Source organism: Rhamphochromis sp. 'chilingali', assembly GCF_963969265.1.
Source record: "Rhamphochromis sp. 'chilingali' genome assembly, chromosome: 18".
In the NCBI taxonomy this organism is placed as follows: Eukaryota; Metazoa; Chordata; class Actinopteri; order Cichliformes; family Cichlidae; genus Rhamphochromis; species Rhamphochromis sp. 'chilingali'.
This window is the reverse complement of record NC_137945.1, coordinates 17526415-17536924: the sequence shown is the minus strand read 5'-3', so window position 1 is coordinate 17536924 and position 10510 is coordinate 17526415. Positions and strand designations below refer to the sequence as shown.

The 10510-nt window shown below is 39.4% G+C and overlaps 2 protein-coding genes across 4 annotated transcripts; both read left to right on the top strand.

The window, feature by feature from the left end:
* The first annotated feature begins 616 nt into the window (after positions 1-616).
* Positions 617-6210, top strand: ppp1r42 (protein phosphatase 1, regulatory subunit 42). Its single transcript, XM_080865589.1, is given in 10 exon segments — positions 617-754; positions 1455-1677; positions 1762-1928; positions 2015-2153; positions 2996-3112; positions 4690-4807; positions 4982-5061; positions 5063-5114; positions 5438-5519; positions 5896-6210. Coding segments are annotated over 9 exon segments (912 nt in total). The 5' UTR covers positions 617-754; positions 1455-1545; the 3' UTR covers positions 5921-6210.
* Positions 5987-9231, top strand: tcf24 (transcription factor 24). 3 transcript variants are annotated; one of them, XM_080865590.1, is made up of 3 exons: positions 5987-6106; positions 7985-8419; positions 8670-9231. In XM_080865590.1, exons 1-3 carry the CDS (start codon positions 6104-6106, stop codon positions 8778-8780), a joined length of 549 nt encoding a protein of 182 aa, XP_080721716.1. In that variant the 5' UTR covers positions 5987-6103; the 3' UTR covers positions 8781-9231. The 3 variants fall into 3 exon arrangements, with proteins under 3 accessions (XP_080721716.1, XP_080721718.1, XP_080721717.1); XM_080865592.1 differs by lacking the exon at positions 5987-6106 and adding an exon at positions 6345-7531; XM_080865591.1 differs by lacking the exon at positions 5987-6106 and adding an exon at positions 6345-7616.
* The last annotated feature ends 1279 nt before the right edge of the window (positions 9232-10510 follow it).

Genomic DNA, 10510 nt, shown 5'->3' with positions numbered 1-10510 from the left:
GGATATGTAAATATTGTGATTATCACCAGATGGACATTTGTATGCATGACTAAAGCTGCAATAAGAACATTTATGTAAATTCTAATCAAGTCAAATTGTGGGCAGCCAAAAAAAATTAAACGATCCTTTTCAACAGATTTCTAATTCTGAAGTATGTTCCCGTTAGTACAAAAAGGTTTCTGCTTGCATGACTGTGAAAAAGAAACATCGTAAAATAAAATGATTTAAGAAGCGTTTTTAATGTATATGGCACTGCTTTGACAGATAGTTAAAAGCCTGCTGTTGTCCAATAGGCGGCATAGATCTAATGACCACACTAATCAGGAGATGGAAAGAGCAGTTTTGCTGTGAGAATGATTGATCCCGCTTCCTCCCCACCAAGGGCTGCTGCATAAGCAGAGGCAAGTCACTCCTTCAAAGGAAACCCAGGTCATGACAAAATTTAAAGTTTACCGACTTTCCCCTAAAATAAAAACATAAAAAAGCTTTTTTCAATCTGGAAGTTTTACTATCATGTTAGCTGTTCGGGACTTTTCAGTACACTAGTCCCCCAGTTAGCTACTTAATAGCCTACTTCCGCTTCGCTGGTGTTGCGCCAATTTCAGTGACCCGTGGAATTCTGTTGTGTCTCGCGGACGCTACTTCCGTTGTTTCCATAGAAACCATGTTCACGATCTCAAACAAAAAAGCCCAACACGCTTGAAAACTGTGTAGCTATAACATACGTTTTAAACCCCCTTGCCGGCGTTGAAAGGTAGGAGAATGCAGTTAACTATTTATATATTTGATTTTTACACCTGAAGAATATTTAGCGGAAACGTAGAACTTCGTGTTAGATGTAGTTAAGAGGCTAATATTGGGGCTATATTTGTTGTGCTAGCGAAGCTACACAACATAAAAAGGACCCGATTCCTTCCTTTCACTGTTGCTTTGGAGTTTATCCACTTCAGTATGTTACTCCCTGCCCGTATGCACTGCTATAAGCGTGGATTTTCTTTGACAGTGACAAACCGCCGTCCCTGAAAACCCCAGGCCCAGGAGTGTTTGAGTTCAGTTATCGATCAGTGTCTAGTTTTCCTTACACCACCGACCTGAAGCCTTGAGATCAAGCGTGGATGAGACCTGCTGTCACATCACTCTGCTCTCCTCTCCCCAACACTATCTTTTAACTACACGCGTACACAGTTGTATACTTAATACAACCTAAGCTTAATACCTGAGGAAATTAAACTCAAAAAGTATAATTGTATACCTCACGGTCAGGTCATTTTAGTACACAAGCCTTATATAAAAACACAGTGGTCACCTAAAATCATATAATTTTCCATTAGTTATTTCAAACCATGACGTGATTAGGTTTTAGACCATTGAAATTTCTGTACAAGGTTATTACAAATGTAAAAAGAATACTTTTCTGTCAGCAAATATTCAGAGGAAATATTTATATGTTTTAGACACAGCCAACCCATAGTCACTGCTGTGGGCTGAATGCTTGGCTGAAGCTGAAAGGGATCCTCTCTGAAGCCGAGATTGTGACAAGCCAACATGGTACATCTGACCGTAGATCTGATTGCTAAGTCTAGAAAGCACTTCAAAAAGAAAAGGGGCCTCTCCTTCCCAGAGTACCTCAAGACACTCACCCACCTCCACTTTTCTAACAAGAATATTGAAGATATTGTAAGTAACCAGCATCTTTAACACTTCTTTAATTCTGTTTTTTCAATTTACTAATTTTAATGCCTAATTTTCTTGATTTTCAAGGGAGATCTTTCAATGTGTACAAACCTCACCGTTCTTTACCTGTATGATAATAACATCACTTACATTGGCAACCTCAGCTTTGCCTCCAACCTCACGCATCTCTATATGCAGAACAACAGCATAACCCATATAGACAATCTGCACAATCTGCAGAACCTCTCTAAACTGTAAGTAAAGTTCAACTGATTGGTGATAAATATATGAAGTGGGAGGTGTGTGTTTGAACATGTATGTTATTTTCGCTGCTCTGCAGGTATCTCGGGGGGAACAGAATTGCTGTGGTGGAGGGCTTAGAGCAGCTCCATCAGCTCAAAGAGCTTCATGTGGAGAATCAAAGACTGACACCGGGGGAAAAGTTGCTCTTTGACCCCAGGACTCTCGACTCCCTCGCTGTATGACCTATTTTTACTCTGTTCGGCTCACTAATAGTATCAGAACAAAACATCTCCCACACTTCCAAATAACTTAAGTTATCCTTGGTTGATTCATTATACGTTTTTAAGCTATCGAAAGACCAGACGAAGGTCTGACATTCCCTTTTCATGCACAAAGATGTGTGTGAGCTGTCAACCCATGTGTAGGTTATCACATCCAGTGAAAGAGAGATCTGAGATTTCCCCTGATCCGTGTAAGAGCAATATTGTGCAGGGTTTGATGATGTCAAAGAGATCTCTGTTGCTCCCTCTGGTCTGACAAATCAGTTGAGTCTGTTTGCTTCGTTTACTGCCCATGCTATGGATAAACACACCAGAAGTCTCAGCTTCTTGTTTGTTTAGATAAATTAAAGAAATTGCTGTGCAAATTTAAAGAGTTCCAGCGTTTTATAAATGAGCCATTGTGAAACTTCTAACCAGGGTGAACATTTTGCAACTGCACCACACACATATATATATGTAAAGACAACATATCCACATGCTTAAGAGTGCTTACAAGTGAATAAAGAGATAAAAGTAAATGTAGTTTGGACCAACTAGTACTGCTTCCTTTAAGCTCTGATATATGGTATTGCAGATATTTTCCTTGGGTGGGTGCAAATGATTTTTGTCTTTTCTTTGGAAGTTGCGTTGCATATTTGAATACCTGTAGTTTAATATCAAGTTGATTTGACCATAAAAAATATGTTTCATATATACGTTATAGTCTAGGATCTGTTTGTAGTAGTCTGTCATTGTACTGACTGTAACATGAACTATTTTCTTTACATTCATATGAATTCTGTAAATTCTTTGTTCAGGAATCTCTGTGTGTCCTGAATATTAATAACAACAACATCGATGATATCAGAGACCTGGCGGTGCTGAAGGAGCTCCAGCATTTTTCTGCTGCAGACAATAAGCTGTGCAGTATTGAGGTAAATATACGTTTTCAGGACTTACTTGATGTCATTCAAGGCTCCTGCTGCAGTGTGACTCAATTAGAAAGTGAGTGCACGTGAAGTCAAAGTAAATACTACCCCTTCACAGCAACTATGCATGCCTGATCAGGTCAGCATTAACATTGTTCCATGGCTTTCTGCACTGATGTGTGAAATGATATGGATAGCGGGGTTGTAAGGAACTAAATCCTGCAAATCCCGCCAGAGCTTCCCAGTCTCCACGACTCGCACAGGGTCAGAATTATTCAACAAATCAGCGAACCATTCCCCCGAGAATTTTCTCGCTGACAGCTTCAAACAAGCACAAGTTTCTCCCGTTCCTTGGAAGGTTGATTTTTCCTCTCTGCCTTGGAATCGTCTATTTGATGTCGCAAACCCCCGCTGTATCACTTTATGAGATTTATTAGACTCCCTGACGCTATGATGGCAATGATATCTCTGTTTAAACTCATCTGTTAACTGAAAAAGTTGATGGCTTTATTTGAAAGGGTGTAATTCTTGCTTCGTATTGGCATTTAATAGCAGGATGACGCAATGAAAGCACTTTGTAGTTGACTTTACTACCTTCTTAAAACAGAAGACTTTCTTTGGAGATCGTTGATGCAGGTAATTGTTGTACACGTGTCATTTTTTTTAACAGATGTCTCCTATAATTTATACAACCCGTCTGCCACTATCGATTGCGCAAAGACAGCCCTCCAAAGGATCAATTTTTTCTTCTGCACCATTTGGTCAGAGTCCAGAGGAAACATTATGGATTTTTAAAATAGATTATGACAGGCGGTCAGCCCGGGTGACAAATGGGGAGCATCTTCTGAGGCAGTTAGCTGTGCGCGGGGCAGAGAGGACAGGGGGAATCGAAGCTCTGGTCAAATACAGGTTCATAACTGGCCCATCATTAGTGGAAGTGAGAGAGCCGGCCAAGCTCAGTGAGCATTCAGCCTCTGCTGTTCTCCACGCCCCGCGTGGGGGGCAATTTGGCGCTGGGCTCCTCTTCAGTGAGGGCCTTCTGAGTGACGGCCCTGACACGATCATTTATCAAAGCCTGGGAGCGCGTGGTGCTCAGGGGTCCCCCTCTGAACTGATTGCGGCTCAAGCTGGAAAAGTGGAAGCGCTTTGGCCAAGACAGGAAGGCAATGAACAATCAGAGCGTGTCCAGAGAGTATTCATATTTCCAGGCTTGGATTAATGTGCCTTTAGATAAACATACAACTGCAGGCTACTCGCTGGAGGAGCCAGCCTCACACTGCCCCAGGAGAAAACTTGTAGTTACATGACACCGGCGACACTGTTTATTAAAACAGACTGATGTGTTGTTTATGCACTTTCTATTGGCCCTTATACTTCATATTACCATTCACTCACACCTTTCTTTTTTTCCCTATGATCATCTGTATAGCAATCATAAGATTGCATTATATCTGTTTTAAACAAACTGGGCTATTGTTTGATGTGTAGACAATAACCTTAGAGACACAGTGTTTCCAGTAGAATAATTAGGGATTCAGACACAACAGATTATAGCAGATTTCCTGCTCTGTGTTTATTTTCAGGAGCTAGAAGATGTGTTCAGCCACTGGCCTCAGCTGTTTCTAATGGATTTGAGTGGAAATCCTGTGTGTAAAAAACCAAAGTACAGAGACCGCCTGATAACCGTGTGCACAAGCCTCGGTAAAATAATAATCATTTGTTTGCTCAGTTCACTTCTAATTTGAAAATACGCTTTCATTATTTTGCTGTGACTTAAATTTAGGAAACACTCTTAAGGATAAAATCAAAACATTCACAATAGTTCATTTTATGTTTTTATTTTCAATGTTTGTTTGGTTAAAACATTTCTTATAGAGGCTCTTGATGGAAGGGAGATTAATGACTTAACCAGAGAGTTTCTTATTAACTGGAAAGCATCCAGGGAGGCCAAGAAGAAAAAAAATAATAAGCATGATGTCTGGAGCACTCATCCCTTATTCTCTAACAAGTAAGTTACTTTATTTGTACATTTTTTTTTAAAAATCCACCAACCTTGTTTACAGTCATTTTTCCCTCCTGTTTTTGCTATTTAATTCTCCCTTTCGTCTTTGCATGGTCCATTAAGTCACTTCTTTGCTTTAGTAAGGCTACTGTGGATCTGCTAATATGTATAACAATACTGGAAAACCATACTATCAGTTTTTAGATTAATGTGAAAATCACAAAAAAGTCTGAATTGAGTTTTACATAAGTTCATAAGGCCGCTGGGTGACTTCACACCCATGCAAATTTCAGTAGTAGTAGCAGTACTTGGCTTTGTTTATATTTCAGATGAATTTAACATGGGTCAGGATCTGCAGCCTGGTCACAGCCACGCTAACATGCAGAGGTGGAAGCCACAGCAGTCTCTCAGGTCCAGTATCACAGTTTAAAAAAGCCTACATTCGGCACATCTATGTCATGACTTACTAAATTATTTAACTGCAGACTGAATCCAAATCATAAGTAATAACTGCTGATGGTAGGCTGACCCCAATTCTTAAAGTCCCCCCCTGCCTCCAAAAAAAGTGAACATTGCTAGAGAAATTCATATTTTATTGTAAGAGTCAGTTAGTTTTGCTTCATTCTCCTTCCTATCTTTTTTTCTTGAAAACCTGAAAGGAACCATCAGTTTTACTGATTTTACATAAGATTAAAGACATTTCAGTTTAGCCATAAAACAATTATAGAGATAATATTTATTTGTCAGCATTTGATTTTTTTCTCTCTCTCTCTCTCTTATCTTCCAGGGCAGAAAAATTCCAGTTTCTGTAAATACCCTTGATCTTTTAGCTGTCTCATCAGCTGTCTGCAGTCATGTGGTTGCTTTAAGACAAACCTACAAGTGCACCAAAATCTTCACCCACGACTAACCGTGCTTGTGCCTTGTTTATCCATCTTGATTATTATATCTGCAAAACTGCAGGGAACTCAGAGTCACTGCAGCTTCCTTCACCTATGGCATGTTTTTACAGCATATTCTAAAGTGATTTCATTATATTGAAATAATAAGTAACTAAAATTAATAACCATTGTGGGGAAAAAATAAAGACACTTATTTAATGTTTTTTTTTACAGCTGTTTTATTGATAATTGCTTTGTGTGAGTGGGGGGGGGGGGTGTCTGATGATTTAAATAATTTGTCCAAACCCAAACTGCTAGTTGCAATGCATTTCCTGTGATGTCATTTTTCTTCTAAATGCATGTCAGCAAATAAGTGAACATGGAGATCCAGAGTGGCACAATCTAAATGATCGCTCTGCTTTATTATTACAAGTCTTTACATTATCCAAAACTAACAGCGTGTGCTTCTATTTAAACAGCCGTGATAAATGATTCCGTCCTCTTTTATAACATATAAAGCCACAACGCGGACATATTTGGTCTCATCGTCGTTACTTTGAGTTTTTGGGGAGCCACGTGGGTGCGTAACCCTGAAAGATGCGGGATAATTAGGGAAACAAGCTTACTTAACCTTCCCTTACTTCTCCTTATAATTAGTGGCCCGAAGCAATACTGTTACCCCATCCTTACAAAAACAATGTTTATTAAGAACACTCTGAGGATACACATATTATGAATAATTCCTTTCATTAATTTGCCGACATCTCTGTTTGGAGCCCTGAAAATCAGAGTGATTAATTTATGAGTCTCACAAGAATTTCCTCAACGCCTGCCTGTTGATTGCAGTGCTGGAGTTTATTTATTAGCTGTTCCAATGAGTTTGCAATTCAAGACACTCTGGCAATTCGTCACATGTTTTGCATATCACCTTACCCTTGTCAGTTTGGCTTCATGGTCTATTGCAAATAGTGTTTTGGTAGACCAGCCTTTTGTTTCTGACCTTAAGGAGCATATTTGAGGTAATTGTGACCAAACTTCTCCCCAATGCCACTTTTTTTTTCTTTTCTTTTTTTGGTGATAGGCTTATGAAGAAAATACAGTGTCAAGTTCGCAGCCAATTAGAGTGGGATACGGCCTGCACATATCGGAGTTGAAGCAAAAGAGAGCCCTGCCTCTGGCGTTGAAAACGAGCCTCTGCTGCCCCCAGACAGAAATAAGTTGGGAAGGGGGAAAGAGCAGCCTTTTCTCCGCTGCGAGCGGGTGTTATGGGTCGAAAGATTAATTACGTCGGAGTGAAATACTTGTCCGCCGCTTTGTGTATCCAATAAATTAAGGGCTCCCGAGACTTACGCACACAGGTGAAGTGTTGGATGTGCGTACACGGGGACTGCGGCGCAGCGTTCCTGCATACTTTATAAGGATAAACTGGACTTTGAAAGGGACCTCTTCTACATTGGCGAGCAAATTCTCCGACCTAACGACGTCTTCTTTGGGTTGCCTTCATGTCGTTTTTTGAGGCAGAGCCGTTGAGAAGTACCAGAGGTAAACTCCCCATCAGACTACCGAACAGATAAAGCTCTCATGCCGGGAAAGACTTGGTTTGGAAATCTACTGAGCATAAATTTATGTCAGTGCAACTGGACAGCTGTCAGTTATTTGGATTAGGTTTCTTTTTTGTTGTTTTGTTTTTCTTTGATGCTGAAAGATTTTTTTAGACTTGAAGTGTGTTTCCTGTTTTATTTGCAGCATCATACAGTTTGACATTTAATCACAGAACTTAACTTATGGATATAAATAAATGCAAAAGGCAGCAACTTTAATAGTGTAGATAAGTATAAATGTTTAAGTTCAAATTAGAACATTTGCTACAGAACAGCGGACTCAATTAAATATTCAAATTTGTCTGTAAAATGGCTGAAAGTTACAGCTAGAGTTCAAATAAAATGTGCAGCTACAGTGGGCAGGTATAGGCTAACCTAAAACCTCTTCATCCAGGTCAGTAAGTGCACCCCGATGGTTGGAAGACAGACGCTCCGAATGGACAGCGGTAATTGCTCCGGAGCAGTGGTGGATGACAGTCCAGGATCCAGCCCGAGCTCCAGCCCGAGTCCAGACGGTCGTCGTCAGGAGCTCCACCGGGCCAGAGTGCTCCAGAGCGGCGGGATCGGACGCCCGGCAGCAGCGAATGCGGCGAGGGAGAGGAGCCGGGTACAGACGCTGAGGAACGCCTTCTTGGAGCTTCAAAGGACTTTGCCGTCAGTGCCGCCGGACACCAAGCTGTCCAAACTCGACGTGCTGATACTGGCCACCACCTATATTGCCCATCTGACTCGAACTCTGCAGGAAGAAGGCACAGAGGAAGGAGAGGGCACGAAACAAACAGAGGCGTTACACTCACTGAAAGGCGAAGGCTACCTGCACCCGGTGAAGGTCAGTGTTAATAAGCATTAATCACTAGAGATCTAGTTTTGTTTTCAATTCTTCATTAATTGTTTTATTCTAAAATTATTTTGGTGATCATGTTCTGTTAGAAATTTCTCACTTTTTAAAATATAAGAAGTTAGCACAGCCTTTATCCTATAGATGCAGAAAATCCTGTCACACCACCGAGCTCTGCTTTTAGAAATTATTTTACCAATTTAAATATTTCGATTTATTAGTTTCTGTTTTCCCCCTACAGAAATGGCCAATGCGATCCAGGCTGTACGTTGGAGCAACCGGGCAATTCCTAAACACTTCAAGTCCTTCAGAGTCAGAGGATCAAGGCCCATCGTCGTCCACCTCCCAGTAAAATAGGCTTAATTCATTTGTACCGAACAGCTTCGTTTTGTGCATGAGTTCATGCTTTACTTCCGAAGCGGCACATGATTGTAGAATAGCTCCCACTAAAGCACCGCAAATTAGGAAGACCTTGTAAATTAATATATTACGTGAATTTTATTGTATAAATTTTGAGAAAGCATACATTATATTTCTGTGTGTTATTTCGACTAATCCTGCCTGCATTGTGCAGCTCCACACACGTCCCAGGTATATTTACAGAGACTCCTCGGGGCAACGAGCCCGTCATGCTTGAGTGTGCACTTTCAGCTGAGACATTTGCACTAAATGCATGTGTGAATAACTTAACATCTGTCATGTGAAGTGGTCTGTCAGGGAGCCCACAATGCAGGCTCCGAGTCTCATGTTCCTCCTTATTTTTTACATGCATGGGTGTAAATGTGTTTGTGAATAAATTACTTGACAATGAAAGAAGATATGTCTCCAAGGTTTGAACGAAACATTTTAAAGGTGTTCCAATTATTATTATTATTATTATTATTATTATTATTATTATTATTACTGATGGCATTTGCTGGACAGTGATTGTGGTTTTTGTGGTCTCTGAACAGTCACTGTAATTGTGTGGCTGTAGGTTTTAATCAAATCCATCTGTGGTGCTCGATTAAGAATTTGGAGATAACACAAATTTCAAATATAAAGAAACGTTTTAACTTGTCTTGCAGCTGATTTTAGAAATCCGACTGGCTAAAAGGTCTATGTAAACAATAATAATTGGTATTATTTTATCAGAAAATATAAAAAAATACGATACATGAATGCATAATTTATAGTGTTAGTAAAAACAATTACAATCCATACAGTTTAAAAGGGATGACTGCTTTCTTATTTCTGATTATTTTTCTTATCACTAACATTTAAAATATTAATACTTCACTATGAATTAAAGTGTTATGATAAGTGTTATAATACCAATTTCTTCACTCAAAATATCTTTATTGGTGACTCTGTTAGACTGATTAATCGGATTTCATGATGTAATTTTTAAAATATTGATAAAGGTATGTGTAAATCCCTTTAGGCTACAATGAAACAAATGACGATATTTCCCTAATTTAGCTAGTGCGGATTAAATAAAAGAAGAGCATAGAAACAGAAATTATGATATATTTTTTATTTATTTATTTATTCATTTTGATTTAATTTGATTTTTTTGCTGTCACATGTCCAGATCATCAAGTTACATACCCCTCTTTGTTTGTTTTTTGTGTTTGTTTGTTTGTTTGTTTTTAAATTCACTTTTATTCATTTGTTTTATGCTCGGCCTTCTGTTCCTTCTTCAGTAATCAGACATATTACACAGGAACGTTCATATACAAGTACATAGAAGTAGTTCCAAATTCAGAGCATCGTACCTTCCTGAAAAAAAACGAAAAGTGGCCATGATTGTACAGCTTCACTAAAAGCTCTAAAGTACCTTATATTAAATGGCAAAATTACCAATAATAATAAATTTAATGTAAGTTTTGATGCGCGCACACACACACACACACACACACACACACACACACACACACACACACACACACACACACACACACCTTTACATGGGCCCGTGAGCGCATGCCCAGAATGACCATCGGTCAGAATATAGAATGACGACAACTGAACAAAAATCACCACATATGTATATGTCTTTACAGGCCATCATCATTGTTATTAAAACTTTATGCAATACAG